The sequence below is a fragment of the Cyprinus carpio genome, chromosome A12 (assembly GCF_018340385.1).
Source record: "Cyprinus carpio isolate SPL01 chromosome A12, ASM1834038v1, whole genome shotgun sequence".
Taxonomy (NCBI): Eukaryota; Metazoa; Chordata; class Actinopteri; order Cypriniformes; family Cyprinidae; genus Cyprinus; species Cyprinus carpio.
In genome coordinates, this window is record NC_056583.1 from 13,845,686 (window position 1) to 13,862,335 (window position 16,650).

The window sequence follows — 16,650 nt, forward strand, 5'->3', positions numbered from 1 at the left end:
AATGGCAACAACTGCCTTTCAATTCATGGAACACTCAGACAGTAATATCATAGCTTTAAAAAGCATGCGAGACTATAGCCAGGGCCTAATCAGGAATTTATTCAGCCTTTGTATTCATTTCAGGCATTGGCAGGAATTCAGCAGACTTTATTTGAATAGTTTTGATGCTAAACATAGCTTGTAAATTTTTGTTTTCATGTCATTTTAGCACCAAATTTGGCGTGAACTTTTTTTGGCCTTTACTCTAGCTCAGTAGTTTCTGAAAGGTACTATTTCTGTTGCTGTCATGTAAGCAGTGTGTACTCAGAATGAGAGTTAGGGGGCCTTTCCGCATAGCAAATGTTCCTCCTCCTCTTTGTTTTATCTTTCACAGGTCTGTCATTTCTTGCCATTTCATTGGTCGTTTAGAGATAATCCTAATGCAATAACACAGAGAGTTCCATATACTGTAGTTAAGGTTTCAACAGACTGATTCAGTTGAACTTTGCACCTAGCATCCACAACCCACTGACAGACAAAGTCCTCTGAATGTGCTAGAAAAAAGCTTTTTGCATGCACATATATAGTAAATACATATATAGTAAATACATGATTTTTAAGCATATGTCTTATGAGTTGTTTGATTGACAGGACCTGTGTTGGCAGAAGAGGGAAAGATATGAGCATGGGCAGAGATTTTTTTATGAGGATGAAATGTACAGTCACCAATAGAGGTCGCAATGTCAACCTCAAATCAGCCAGCTGGAAGGTAAGAATGAATAAGCATGTCATACAACACCATGCAGAGCACATGTGCATGTGCCTATCAAGTAAAATATGGTGTTGCTGCTCTGTCTTTCAGGTGCTGCATTGCACGGGGCATCTCCAAGTGTGCAGCAGCCGCCCCCCTCAAGTCCTCTATGGGTTTTCGGAGCCACCCCTCACATGTGTCACTATGCTGTGTGCGCCGATCCCACACCCCTCAAATGTTGACACACCTCTTGACAGCAAGACGTTCATGAGCAGACACAGTATGGACATGAAGTTTATCTACTGTGATGAGAGGCAAGAGACTGTTCACTAATTGACATATATGTGCGTATTGTATATGTACTTGTTTATGTGCATGAACAGTGGGCCCAAAAATATATAGACACAAAGGGCAACAACAACAACAACAACAACAACAAAAGATGACAAATTTAATTTAATTAGATATAAAATATCTATACAAATATCATATGAAGGCATCTGCATGCAAATGATCCATGAACTAACTCAACCGTCCTTTTAAAATTTTTGAAATGACAATTAACCAACAGGTGTCTTGGTAAATTAAGTTTTATTTATTTCTCATTTTGAATAGGACATTTATTTATTTTGTCATTTAAAAACTCAAAATTTTTCCTTTTTTATGCTGTCTTTAAAATAAAAGCCACTTGGTTTGGTTGTTATATAATGGAAATATTTTTATGAATTTTAGGTTCTATGAAATTGCTTGATGAACACATGTAGTTTCTTTCTTGTGCTGTTGAAGTGTTTGTTAAATCCATAGCTTTATATGCAAATGTGATTTACATTTTTTATTATTAGAATATCATTTATTTATTAGCCACAAGCTTTGTAAAACTCATTTTACTTTAGTTTACAGACGCGAATCATGATTTGCTAGTTGCCAATCAATCGCATGTGGTTTGAGGGAGTGGGACATTCTCACACTAGAGAGCGTTTGATTGCACTAGAATCTGTGCAGTTCACGATATGTACTTTAGTGCAATATCAAGTTGCGTACTGTAGTATGACTCATTATTGACCGCACTGCATTCATTAACGGGATAGTTCACCCAAAAATGAAAATTCTGTCATTAATCACTAGGGTTGGGAATAGAGTTCTGTTTTTTTAAAAGAACAAGAACCGTGAGCAATTTCTAAGATTTGGTTCTAAAAACGGTTCTGGTGCGACAGGTGACCAAGCGCTGTGAGCAGCCTTGTGCCGGTGTTCTGACGATTCGGCGTTTCCCGTAAAGGATGTCATAAACCAAATAACAGAAATGCTGCCAAACTGCCAAACACGTTTCCCACGACTGTACGCACACTCGCGCCTTTCATAACTGTGCACGTTGTTTTGTCTGACTGTACATGTACACATTATATTTGTCCCATATTGTCATTAATATACTTACTGACTTCAACTTGGACCACTAAATAAATAGACTGCTATTGTTATGTAAGTATGAGGGTTAGATTATTTAGTGTACAGCTCATTTCAAGAGTTTAATATACATACTGACTAAATATTTATTTTCATGCATATTAAATGTTTAAAAATGTGGAAACCAATCATTGCATCACACAATCTCCTGACTGCATTATTATTTGTAAAGTAGGGGCTTTATGGAGTGTGTGTGTATACATGGTTATAAGTATAACAGTTTATATTTCATTAATTTAGGGAAATGAACAAGTGTCTTAGCCCTCAAGGGACTATTTGGCCAACCAGCTCATTCCTGCTTGAAAAGCAAAATGATATTGATAAACATCAACTTTGAAGCACATGCTGATTGATGAACTAGCATTACTCAACATACTTACTACCTTCCAGCAACACTACATTCAAAGAAGGTAAAAAGGTAAAAAACATAATAATAGTTCATTTAAATGGAATCAGAACTTGAAAATTTGTATACTGTAATATTTATGTTGAATTTTGACATTGCCAACCTTTAAATTAAGTTGACAGTAAGTAATAAACAGTATTGAGCATTGAGTATTTGAGTATTGTGCATTTTTCCTTTTTTTCCGTTTTTTTAATAGTTGTTTAATGATTTTAATGGAACCGGAACCGTTAGGCTGAACCGGAACCAGAACCGGAACTGGAAAATTTCTAACGATTCCCAACCCTATTAATCACTCACCCTCATGTCGTTCCAAACCTGTAAAACCTTCGTTCATCTTCGTAACACAAATTAAGATATTTTTGATGAAATCCGAGTGCTTTAGTAAAACATAGTAAGGACATCATTAAAATAGTGGTTCAACCGTAATTTTTGGAACGACATGAGGGTAATTAATGACAGAACATTAATTTTTGGAACTATCCCTTTAAAAGCCCTTACTGGAACAGAAAAATGAGAGGCTGTTCCAGGGTAATACTGAAGGTTCAGATATAATAACAAAAAAAGAACAATTGCATGAGTTTGTATGGAGTATTCAACAGCACAAAAAAATGTTTTGGTGAAGATATTGAGCATTGCATCAAATTCAATTTTGATTAATAGACAAGCCCACATCTGTCTTGAATTTTGCACTCGCTAAAGTGCTTCAAAAACAGACAAGGGCGTGGCCTTTGTCTTTTTGGAAAACTGACATTAAAGATAATGATCGGAGAGAACAAGTACAAATGTTTTGCGTGAGAGATTTATAGCTCCATTTAAAAAGGGCCCCACTTGTAATCATTTGTTCTCACTAAGCTTAGCAGGGAGTTTACACTGGCTCCCAGCAGCACATTTCGATTGTTTTCACCAGATATAATTGACAGTCATGAATCTTGGTTAATGATGTGGTTTAAATCAATCACACTTTGTTTTGACTGTTCCATTAGTTTTATTCTTGACCTGTCTTTGTGTTTCAGAGTAAGCAGCCTGATCGGGTATAGGCCAGAGGAACTTCTTGGCCGTTCAGTGTATGAGTTCTGCCATGCTTTGGATTCTGAAAGCATGACGAAGAGCCACCAAAATCGTGAGTACCTGTTTACATCTGACAAACACAAATCCGGGAGGCACAAAAACATAAGTTGGGTTTCATGGGGTCTTTTTCAAAGATGCACAGTAGCCTTTTCAAGTCTAAACAGATTTTAATTGGAAATGCCTGTCTGAACAAAGCCATAGGGTAGACACAGTTTTCTTAGTTTGCTTTGTTATCCGTACCTCCATTTTATGCAAATGACAACGCAGTAGCTCATTGTGTGAATATGTCAAGGTCTCAACTGTTTTGTCTAATTTACCTCCACTGCGTCCTGAAGTGACTCACAGTCTGGAATAGATCCATGCCTCTCATCTCTATCCATGGGTAAACTACTTGAGTTCAAAATCTTGTAGACCTGAGGCGTTCCTATGGGCTTGATGACTGAGGGAAACAGATGTCCCGCCGGGCTCCAGGAATTGTTGAAGGATATTTTTAAACTCAATGGTTGTTGCATTGCATTGTTTATTTACTTAACAGATGCTGTAGACTCTACATTTAATGTTTTCAGCCACTTGCTTTTAAAATCAGCCTCCCAGGAACTTAAACCTACAGTATAGTTCTAACCTTAAAGACTGTTTGAAAAAAATCTACATTTGATACATTCTAAATTTTGTAAATTGTACATTCTCTTTTATGTATGGAAGCCCATTTCTGTGCCAAAAAGAAAGAAAGTAAAAATTATGAGCTTAAAGTACCAAATCATAATGAAATAAAAGTGACAATTATTATTGACAAAAATGTACGTTTGTCATAAGTTTTTTTTTTAAATCTTGTGTTTTTTTAATTTATCCCCTCATAATAATGACATTTTACTTTTTACATTAAGCCCAAGATCCCTGACCTCAGCTTTTATGAAAGACAAGATCTATCTATTGAAGAATTGATAGAAAAAGGCAGCCCAGATTGTACTTCCAATTTGAGGCCTTTTATTTAGTATTTTAATTAGTGATGCACCTATCATGATTTTTCATGGCCGATTCAGATTCTGTTATTTATTTATTTATTTATTTTTAACTAGCAAATTGGCCAATTATGATAATGGTTGCTATTTTTTTAAAGCAAATTTATTTATTGGTTATTTAAAAAATTCTGTAGGCATTTGAAACAATTGGCAACAACTGCATTTCAATCATGATCCAAAAAAAGATGCTACACACATGTTGCATGAGCAGTTGTTTTTGAATTAGATTTACAGGATTTAAAGCAAAAACAAAATTATGCTACATAAAAACATACAGGTATCTGCATAAAACAAACACAGCAGAAAGTCTGAATGAGACACATTAGCACCTGAAAGTAAGAATAAGTAAATAAAGTACAGTGAGTGGAGTGGAGTAATGGATTTTTTTTTTTTTTTTTTTGTTTTTTTTTTTTATGGTCATGATATTCAATTGAGTTTGATGTCTTTGGCGACCACTGATTTACATGAATTATATTTCCAATGCATCTTAGGCATAAGCAATACATAAACCTTTTTATTGTAAAGGTGCACTGAGAATAGTTCCCTCACATGGACAACTTCCAGTTTCTTCTTAAACCACAAGATGATACTGTATACAAAGCCTCCTGTCCAGTCTTGTTTTGAATGTGATTTTGTTTGTTCAGAGGAAACTGATTTGATTGTTGTTGCCACATGAGGTATTGAGGCTGAGTAGATGGCCTGAATCCCATTATATACCCTTTGACTTCATCTGCAACAACCCAAAAGCTCTCAGATTTGCTTGTTCAGAATGGCCCACCTGATTAGCTAGTGCATTAGAGGTTAACAAGCCTTTGAAGTGTGCAGCACCTCTGATCTGGTTCCTGTGATGTCTTTAATCCAGATCAGCGCTCTGCTCTGCTCTTCTTCACTGGCCTCTACCGGTGATAAGTGCCTGGAGTATTACGTAATAGCAAGACCTTTTGATTTGAAAAATTACTTTACTTACATGAGCTGCAGTAATGGACCTTATTCAAAGACAGCTACATTCTACAGAGCACATCCCGAATAATGTCACACAAGGAAAGTTATTTGCATGATCAAATCATTCATTAGCCACAAAGTGCTGTGAAAACACAGATATTTTTGCTAGTGTTTTATTTACATCTTTTTATTTAATTAAATAGATATGTCTAATTGTGAAAAAATGTTTAAAAATTGTCTAAAAATATTTGTTAAATGTGAAAAATAATATTAAGTTTTTAAGCTCACCAAGGCTGCATTTATTTGTTTTTTAAAAAAGGATATTGTGAAATATTGTAACAATAAAAAACAAAAAATGTTTTTATTAAAATTTTATTTATTCCTGTAATGGCAAATCTGAATTTTCAGCAGCCATTATTTCAGTCTTCAGTGTCACATGATCCTTCAGAAATCATTCTAATTTTCTGATTTAACAAGAATGAAACAAAAATGACAAAATAATTATTTTTAAATGCTAATTTTAGATGCCTGGCCAATGGTCTTTTCAACTTGATTAGCAATAAAGAAAAAATAAAGAAAATTTGTAAATACTTTACATTCACGCGTTTGGCATAAATGTTAGTGTATCTGTTTTATTTTTGTTGCATTTAACAATCGCTGTTTTTGTCTTCAGTTTGTAATAAGGGTCAAGTGGTGAGTGGCCAGTACAGAATGCTAGCCAAGCACGGGGGCTACGTGTGGGTTGAGACCCAGGCAACCGTCATCTACAACAATCGCAACTCCCAACCACAGTGCATCATCTGCATCAACTATGTCCTGAGGTATTGTATTCAATGAAACACTAGAGATCCCTGTCACGGTTGATGCTGTTACGATATTCTTCTCATGCTGTCATTGTTTTTTAGTTCTGTTGAGGAGCAGTCTGTCATCTTCTCCCTGGATCAGACGGAGTCTCTGTTCAAGCCCTACCACATGTGTAGCATGGGAGAACTGTTCAGCCAGGGTAGAGCTTCCTCTGTTTCAGAAGCTGAAGACATTCTTTTCACTAAGCTCAAGGAGGAGCCTGAGGAGTTAGCTCAGTTAGCGCCCATGCCAGGAGATGCCATCATTGCCCTGGACTTTGGTCAGAGCGCAACCCGGCACTACTTCAACCATTCCCCCTACAATAGCTTCACCCTCTTCACATCCTCAACCCCTGATTACAAATCTACTCCCATCCTGCATGCATGAACTCTTGCTCCTTCCCTTGGCTCTCCTTACTCTACCTCACAATCACAGCCAATCACACACATACACTGCCCAGGTCATAAGCTGCGATGTTGCAGCAGATGTTGTTGTACTGTAGTTCATTGGCACTGTAGCTTGGCTTTGCTGCAGGGTACGCAATATGTGACAACATAAAGGAAAGCTGAATCTATCTGCTCTACAACATATGGGCATCTTATGGCTTAGCGTTGGCTTTAGCATAAACAGTTTTGTATTATTAAAATGATTTTTTTTTGTTCAATTTTTAATAATAAAAGTAAATGTTATATTTCAACATCACCTGTGCTTTTGAAGGTTTACCAATGGCAGAAGGCAGTGTTTGTGTGTTTCTCCTCACAACAGGGCTATAATGGGGTATACTAAATTGTCTTTTCATCAGAATGCATGTCTTCACACATAAAACCACTGCATGGGATGGAAGTCACCTCCTTGCGATGCTTACAACACTTCTATAATTGCTTTCGGTGATGGCTGAGGTTGTTTTTAACATCTTATTTTTATTTATGTAAGCATGTATTCTCATGTAACTCTCACTTAAAAAATGAACCAGATAGTAGTAGTGAGCATTAAACTGTAGTACATTGTGTTGTTTAAGGTGTGTCTATCCACTGTAAGATGATCTTCCTTGGCTCTTTATGTAGTAATTCTATGAGATTGCATCTCGTTTCAGTCTTTTTTATCCCACATGTTGAAGTTTGTTGACTTGTCATGTGCATTTGCAGATAGGCCAGATTTTGAAGAACAGACTTTCTTCTCCAAGTCCACCAAGCTTCCTGTGGTGGGACCGTCATGGGTTGTGGACACACCCCCTGATGGCAGTCTTGATAGAAAACTGTCCAACATGCCCTCCACCTTTACCAGACCCCAGGTGCCTCCTGCAGGAAAATGCACGCCCTGTTCCACACCCTGCTTAAGTGGCCGCAGCAGTTGTTCTACAGTATGTCCTATCTCCATCTGGTCATATGTCAAAAACAGTCAATTAAGGCACTTTTGCACTGGAGGAACCTTTTTATAGTTTCTAGAACTACTGGCGGGAGTTTTCGCTTTCGAAACTGATTCTCTATGAATGACCCTGCTGGCTAGTTCCTAGAACTAAGGTCCGAAAGTGCCTTTAGTTTTTATGGTCACTCATGACCTGTTCTCTGACCCTTTGAAAAAAATGTTGCTGTACCTTTAAGACTTATATATACAAACCAGTTCCATTTTTTGTGTCCTCGTGATATGACCTCTTTAAATAGTGATGCAATTAAGATGTATTTAACATTATGGTGTGTTGAAGTGGTTTAATGTGTTGTGATGTGTATGTCTGCAGCCTAGCAGTCCAGAAGATTACTGTGGGAGTGGAGAGTGTGATCTGAAGGTGCAGGTGACAGAGAAGCTATTTGCCTCTGACTCTGTAGCCACAAATCCCACTGGCTCCCAGGTGAGTGTGGTACAATACAAGCAATTTAATCTGTAATAGATGAAATGCTATTCCAATTCTACCACAATTTTTTTGTTTCATTCCTTTGTCTTTTGATGGGCACACAGGCTGGATTGTGTGAACAAATTTATTCTACATTTTTCTTCTTCTAAAAATATTGCTAGTATATTTTTAGTGTCTTTCGATATTATTTTTTTCTCGACAACTGTATATTTTAAGTAAATATTTGGTAATCTAATTGTGTGCAGTTGGACCTGAGCGATCTGGACCTGGAGACTCTTGCTCCATACATCCCAATGGATGGTGAGGACTTCCAGCTGCACCCCATCTGCCTGGAGGAGCCAGTGCCTGACACAGGTCCAGGCCTGAGCACAGCCCTCCAGCACAGCTTCAGCAGCGTGGCTGACCTCTTCCAGCCCCTGAGTCCTTTCCCTCCTGACAACAAAAGCGGCACTAACACATGTCCGGACATGGCACATGTGCAGCCTTACCAAACCGCACCAAACATCCCACATTCCTCTAAGGAGGGTAGACAGAGTCTTCAGTGGCCCCGTGACCCACCCTCACAGTATGAACATGCAGATATCGGATGCATGGATGACCAAAGCATAGCATATCCAGGACAAACATGCGATTTCAACTCTGCACTACCACAGCAAAGGTGATTATCATTAATTTACAAGTGTGTTTTATTTAGCAAAACACAAACTGGGCAGCAGTGATTAACTAGATAAGGATTCCCACAAGGAAATAGATCTTTGCAAGAAAGTGAATTGTGTAACCTTTTGTGTAGAAAAATGCTGCAATCACTTTTCATTATGACAGTACTAGTAATCTTGTTTTCTGTTGTCTGTGTTTGAGGACATCTTATAGAATAAACACATAAATGACTGAAAATATGCAACAAAAAAGTCTAGACCAGACACAAATTGGCATGCAAATTGAAGAAAAAAGAACACCAGTTTGCAAATTAGTGTGCAAATATGTTGTAGCTGCAGTCAGTGGGACAGCTGAACAGAGAATTTCAAACTTTCTGATGTCAAGGACAACCAAATATAAAAGCAGCTATAGATTCTTATGTATAAAGGTCAACGTCAAGTTTATATAGAACCTAATATAGAACCTTAAAGGGATACTCCACCCCAAAAGGAAATTTTTGTCATTACTCACTTACCGCCATGTCGTTCCAAATCCGTAAAAGCTTTGTTCGTCTTCAGAACACAATTTAAGATATTTTGGAGGAAAACCAGGAGGCTTGGGACTGTCCCATAGACTGCCAAGGTCCAGAAAAGTATGAAAGACATCATCAGAATAGTCCAGGGGTCGGCAACCTACGGCACGCGTGCCAACAGTGGCACGCAAAGGGATAATCGCTGGCACGTGAGCAATAGAGAAAACTGTATACTGACGTACATTTTGAGGTAATAACGTCTCATAGTCACACAGCCTGTTAGGAGCTATAAACACTATTAAAGTGTGAGAATTAACTTGTGCTAGCCTACGGATGCGCGTGCGACCGCTGCACATACTGGCATTTCAGATTAAAGCCTCAGCGGTCTAACAGCGCTCGTCAATGTCAAAATGACTGTGATGGCCAATCAAATCAAAGTAGGCGGGGTTTACTGGTGACAGAAGCACAAGCGTGACAGTGCTGACAACAAGTTTATGAGCTTAAATGTTACTTTTTGCACAGCGCAATCTCAGATCTGTCTGCCAGTGGTGTGTGTGTGCACGCCTGCATCAATTAAAGCAGCACATTAATGTAGAACGGTGATTAAACTGAACGGTTTTAATGCACTGACCTTGTCGCACACACATGCAGTGATGTTCAGTATGGTCACACTGTATATCTGTTATTCAAGAAACTTTTGAAAAGTTTAAAAAACTATTTATGAAAAAATCTTCTGAAACTTTTTGCATGAAAATCAAATAGGCTTTTTTTATCGTATCATTTAAAAATGTGTATGCACTGTACAAAGCACAGGAAGGTGTGGGGGGGGGAGTGTTAACCAGGTGTTGGCACAGTGGTTCACCAGAAAAATAAAAAATGGCACATCATGTCGAAAAGGTTGCCGACCCCTGGAATAGTCCATCTGCCATCAGTGGTTCAACTGTAACATTATGAAGCGACGAGAATACTTTTTGTACGCGAAGAAAACAAAAATAACGATTTTATTCAACAATTCGTCTCCTCTGTATCTCTCCGCATCACCGTAGCGCCATTTTGGAGAACATCCGCTAAACACAAGCAGTGTACTCTCTTCTGTGTCAGCCGCTCTGCACAGATGTGCTGTTTTCGTTTAAATCAAAGCGTAAATACACGTAGAAAGCTTAACCTTGTGTCGCGGCTGACACAGAAGAGCGTAAGCTGCTTGCGTTCAACGGATGTTCACCAAAATGGTGCTACGGAGACACAGAGAAGACGAATTGTTAAATAAAGTAGTTATTTTTGTTTTCTTTGTTTACAAAAAGTATTCTTGTCGCTTCGTAACGTTACGGTTGAACCACTGATGGCAGATGAACTATTCTGACGATGTCTTTCACACTTTTCTGGACCTTGACAGTGTAATTTACTTGGCAGTCTATGGGACAGTCACAAGCCTCCCGGTTTTCATCCAAAATATCTTAAATTGTGTTCTGAAGACGAACGGCGCTTTTACGGGTTTGGAGCGACATGGGGGTAAGTGATTAATGACAAAATTTTCATTTTGGGGTGGAGTAACCCTTTAAAAGCAATGTGCGCTGACCATGGTGCTGCACAGCCAAAACATAAAAATATCAACCAACAAATAAAAGTATTATTAAGACATATAAAATTTAAGATCCTTAAAAACGAAATGTATAAACGAGAAAGAAAATAGGAAAAGAAAAAATAATTAAACAAAACATCACCAAACAAAGAAAACATAAATAAATAAATACATAAATAAATAATGGTGTTTTCATGTTAAGCAGAAACCAGAGAAAAAAGATATGTTGGTAACACTTTACAAGGTTCTGTTAGTTAACATTAGTTAACTACTTTAGTTAACATGAACTAAGAATGAACAATACTTCTACAGCATTAATTAATCTTAGTTAATGTTAATTTTAACATTTATTAATGCATTATTCAAATCAAAAGTTGTGCTTGTTAACATTAGTTAATGCACTGTGAATTAACATGAACTAACAATGAATGACTGTATTTTCATTAACTAACATTAACAAAGATTAATCAATACTGTAAAAAATGTCCTGTTCATTGTTCGTTCATGTTAGTTAATATATCAACTAACATTAACTAGTGCAACCTTATTGTAAAGTGTTACTGACATGTTTTAAGATATGTTTTCAAAGTAGATAATGTAGGTGATGATATGATGGATTAATCAGAACGTTTTAAGGAATATCAATGCATTGCTGTTTCTTTACATAAACTACATTTCTAAATGTTTGGAGTTGGTAAGATTTTTTAATGTTTTTAAAGGTTTTTTTTATTTTTTATTCTCAACGAGGCTGCATTTATTTGTTCAAAAATACAGTGAAAACAGAATTATTGCAAAATATTTTTGTTGCTATTTTCTGTTTTAACATATTTTAAAAAATAATTTATTCCTGTGATGGCAATGCTGAATTTTCAGCAGTATTTTTTTTAGGACTCTTTGTAACATCATTAATGTCTGTATTGTCACTTTAGATCAATTTAATGCATTCTTGCTGAATAAAAGTATTCATTAAAGTATTCAGAACTTTCGAACAGTAGTGTGTTATAACAAATGTCATGTTCATTCATTGATTTAATTTTTCATGCTATTTTCAGATTTTATGAGAGCTTTGCCCCTGTACAGAAAGGCAGGAATGTGGGTCAGATAGCTCTCGTCAACAGCTTTAAACGGAAGAGGCAATCAGAGTTCAGTACATCATGCTCTTTCACTGATATTTTAAAGGTAATCTTTCAGATCTCACTGTAGATTAATAGAAAGGAGTAAAGTTCACATAGTGATACTAAAGACAGAATGTTAACATAACGTATGTTCAGCAGGTGGTAGCTCCTCACAAGTCTGCAGATGGAATGCAGAAAAGGATGAAGACGATGAACGTCGACAGCTGCGCTTTCTCTGTCAGAAAGTCTCTCAGCACAAGTGTGCTAACAGGTACATCACCTCTCTCTTAAACATCTTTAGTTGTTTTCTAATTTTTTTTATACTGAAATTTACACACTCCTTTGTTCCTTTTTGACAGATAAATTTCCACATATGCAAAGTGGATTGGTTTCTCCTCACGGCTGCAGTCAGTCTCTCAAAGGGAGCTCAGAGGATCCCAAACAGCATTTCCCAGAGTCATTCTTCTCTCCCAGTAACAGACAATACAACATGATGCCTCTACACAAACACACAGGTCAGTCTCCAGCCTTTCTATAATGCCAATTCTTATTATTATCAGTGTTGAAAACATTGTGCTGCTTAATGTTTTTGTGGAAACTGTGATTCATTTCAAGATTCTTTGATGAATAGAAAGTTCAAAAGAATAGCATTTGTTTGAAACTGTAAACTTTTGTTAAATTATTGAAGTCTTTTCTGTCAATTTTGGTTAATTGAATATGTCCTTGTCCAATAAAAGTATTATTTCTTTAAAATGTTTGAATGGTAGTGCATATTCCAAATCTTCTGAAGTCATACAATAGTTTTCAGACCATAACTGGATCAAATGGGTCTTTATCTATGCAACGTTTGCATTACATGTGTCTTTTATTTTTGACAGGCATAATAAATCAACTGTTAGGCCCATCATTTGACTCATACTGTCTGCCAGAGCTGACACGATATGACTGTGAGGTAAACGTGCCTCTACAGGGAAACCTGCATCTGCTTCAGGGCAGTGACCTCTTGAGAGCTTTGGACCAGACCACGTAGACCCAGAGCTTCTGCTGTGATCCATTCATCCAACTTTGTCTATATATGCTGTTATCTTTTACACATGTATTATCAGTCTTTATTTAGACGTATTTGTACATTTTCCTTTAAGACCTGTGTAATATTTTAATATATATATTTGAAAAATGTGTTTAGACGTACCACGTTCTGTGCTATCTTACACTCTAATATTGTCCTGAGCCTTCAGATGCTAAGTGTTCTTAACATTTATGGTCTGATTTAACAGATTTTTCACTGTTGCAAAAATATATATATATATATATATATATATATATATAGTTTAAATGGTAGTTTCATTTGTAACTTATTCATTCAGCTTGGAATACATATGGTTTGTATAAATCAAATACTGTTTTGCCTATTGCCTTAAATATTTGCTTCAGCATTGTACCAGCAACAAATGTGACTTAAAACTGTGTAGCTCAGAAACATGTCTATTTTCCCATTTAGAACATTAGTAGTGGAATCTTATTCCTCTACTTTTCACAATCATGACAAATGTTGTATTAAATGTATAGTTTCTGTCATCTAAAGCACTTTATTTTAAAAGATCCAAATGGAAGACCAAACTAAAAAACCCACAGTATAGTGGTATGTCTTTGCCATCTTCTCAGGCCCGTCCAACACTAACTATTGTCTTAAAATAACTCCTTTCTTCTTTCTTTGAGAACTGAACTGTAAATTTCGCATTTTATGTTCTTATACAAACATATCTATTGTGTCTACATTAGATGAGGTCTCTGTAGATCTCTGTAACACGTAAAAAATGTTTGTATTTGGTGTTCAGAAGTGCCTTGGTACTCGGTCTTGTCTACCTAGCAGTAGACAGAGATGAATCTGTAACTTTCTCTTTTACAGTACATATCTAATATATAGTAGTTTTTAACGTTATGAGATTTTAGTGATGTGTATCACCTCATGATACTCTGGGGTTTCTGTGTTTCTTAACAAAGTATATAAAGCTAATTTTATCATATTTTTATCATAATTGTATCATGCCTTAAAGTAAAAAGACTTGGTATTACAGTCTTTCTTTGTAGCATTGAAAGATACGAAAGCTTGCATTATGTCTAAAAGAAATTAAAATGTAAATGGTGCTACTTACAAATCACTCTCATCTTATTCTTCCCATCATCATCCACTTTACTTAGTGCAAGTGTTTTTTTGTTTTTGTTTTTTAGCTTTATTGTTGCAATAATAGGCTGGATAATGGACCGGGTCAGTGACCCTTATATAAGTAGAATTAGAATTAAATTAGTGATTATCAAAGTGGTGCATTTAGGCAGGATAATACCCTGTAATTGCAATTCACACTTGCAACTTTACATTGCACCTTATGTATATGATTAATTACTCTATTTGAGTACTCTAGTTGACTCTACTCTAGTTGAGTGAGTTGAAGAATTTTCAAGTAAGCCAAAAGAATCAGCAGATACAGAATACGGATACAGAAAATTTACAAAATTAACTTGTTTTTAATGACACAACAATTGGGCTACAGGAACATTCTGATCCTGGCCTCTGTATCCCACAAGACTGTGATACTGTTGGCCACAAACAAACGCGTAGTGCCAAAACATACAAATGACCATACAAGGAATAAATATTTAAACACTGAGCAAGCAAACACTTTCTATCAAACACTTCTGGGAGTTGAGGGAACCTGAGAGCACTGATAAAACTTAAATATACAGGCTACATGAACTTGTTAGGTTTTCATACATGGATCAAGGATCAAGGTGGGAATTCAGTGGGATAATCCAAGTAACAAATGCGATTACAATGTTTTGAATGTTGTGGGCATCCTTTTATTTAGATGCTGATCCCCTCTGTAAGGTAATAGTGTTGTTGTGTTGATTTGATGTAATTGAATTGGGGGAATGGTTTTTTTTGTTTTGTGGTGATGAGTGGTTTTTTTTATAGCTATGCTACACCCACATAAGATAAGAGAGTTATTCTCTTCAGAAATCAATTAACTGTATTATTGTGTTCACATGTAGCTGAGAAACAAAAACAAAAATTTTTAATATCATGCAATTTTATGACTATTGTTTTTCATATTTCCAGCTATGCTTCAATCACAAAAGAAGCCATTGTTCAATTAAATTTTTTTTTTAAATATTATCATTTTTAGATCAAGATACAGTCTGATTGCAAGTACAGTGGCACACTTTCAGAGAGGAAGTTTCTACAATGTGATGAGGTAAAATGTGAGCAATTTTCCTTAATATTACCCATATGAAGTCATCAGTATGTATCCAGTAATTGTAACAGTGTGACAATAGATGTTTCATAACCTAAATCATGCCACTGATGTAATCATTTGCTAGTTTTGGGGTCAAACATAAACGTTGTCCATGTGGTTCCTAGAAATCTTTCTAGCTATTAATCAAAATAATCTGGGTAAAATAGACAAACATCCTTTGAATTTATATGAACACCTCACCATATAAACTCCTAAACACCATCATTTTCTCTGCAGTTAAATTAAATATTAAATGAGCTTTAAAGCTCGAGCCATCACACTGAACATACAGCTTAAGGGTAGACATTTATTTTTCTATTCCATTTTTAATGTTTCCACTAATATTTTAACATTGTCTTACACTGTTATGGATTTCTTCTCTTACAACAACCTTTGGACTCATCTTATAGCTTTATTTAATCCCAGCCTATTATATGCATGTGAGGACTATTTAAAGTTTCATGTACACTTTCAGGTACATTTTGTGCTCTATAACAGTAAAGGTTAAAAATCAATTGTTAAACAAGGCGTAAAGTACGTAGTTATTTATTAACTTTAATTTCATGCGCATTTGTTAATGTCTGCTCACAAGAAACTACTATTGTAAAATAACAGAAGTGAGACTGATAGACCACTATTTATCAATCATGCTTATTTTTGCTATGCAAATAAGATGTGTTTTCTCACAAAGAATGTGGATGGAAGCCAAGCAGCCTTAATCCCGATGGGATTACAGACATCTTCAAGAGCCTCCAATAATGCACAGGGTCTCAATTGCAGATCGTTATTTTCCATGGAGAAGGGAAACACAAATAAGGAAGAGTCAATAGATCATTAGAATCTAGTGATGCCGCAGTCAGGAACTGTAATCACTCTATCACAAATATCTACAATCAATCTGCATGTATGCAATATCTACCAATGAAATTTCTTTTATAGCAAATATAAATAAGGATTGTAATGCATTTAGGAGTAAACTACATTGTGCATAACTGATCACAATGACCTTGGTGACAAAAAGAAATATTTTCATGTTAAAATAGGGGTTAAATAGCTGTACTGTCACAGGTTTTTCATGGCTGCAGTTGGGCACATTTCTCAGTCTCAAAGGAGTTTTGACACCTGACCTGTGCCCTTTCACAGCAGCCTGGCCTGCAGGAGACCCTTGTGTAGC

At 36.2% G+C, this 16,650-nt stretch overlaps 1 protein-coding gene across 2 annotated transcripts in view; it reads left to right on the plus strand.

Moving 5' to 3' along the window:
• Nucleotides 1-14,339, plus strand: part of LOC109099593 (endothelial PAS domain-containing protein 1-like) — a 29,433-nt gene extending 15,094 nt beyond the window's left edge. Inside the window, exons 1-12 of one of the 2 annotated variants that reach the window (XM_042767682.1) lie at nucleotides 634-748; nucleotides 842-1,044; nucleotides 3,611-3,717; nucleotides 6,300-6,447; nucleotides 6,532-6,749; nucleotides 7,615-7,829; nucleotides 8,205-8,315; nucleotides 8,564-8,976; nucleotides 12,118-12,244; nucleotides 12,340-12,451; nucleotides 12,540-12,695; nucleotides 13,059-14,339. In XM_042767682.1, the coding sequence (XP_042623616.1) occupies nucleotides 659-748; nucleotides 842-1,044; nucleotides 3,611-3,717; nucleotides 6,300-6,447; nucleotides 6,532-6,749; nucleotides 7,615-7,829; nucleotides 8,205-8,315; nucleotides 8,564-8,976; nucleotides 12,118-12,244; nucleotides 12,340-12,451; nucleotides 12,540-12,695; nucleotides 13,059-13,210 (2,052 nt within the window). In that variant the 5' untranslated portion in view covers nucleotides 634-658 and the 3' untranslated portion in view covers nucleotides 13,211-14,339. Of the gene's footprint in view, nucleotides 1-633; nucleotides 749-841; nucleotides 1,045-3,610; nucleotides 3,718-6,299; nucleotides 6,448-6,531; nucleotides 6,750-7,614; nucleotides 7,830-8,204; nucleotides 8,316-8,563; nucleotides 8,977-12,117; nucleotides 12,245-12,339; nucleotides 12,452-12,539; nucleotides 12,696-13,058 lie in introns of those variants that run through there. The other variant, XM_042767683.1, reaches the window with a different exon arrangement.
• The last annotated feature ends 2,311 nt before the right edge of the window (nucleotides 14,340-16,650 follow it).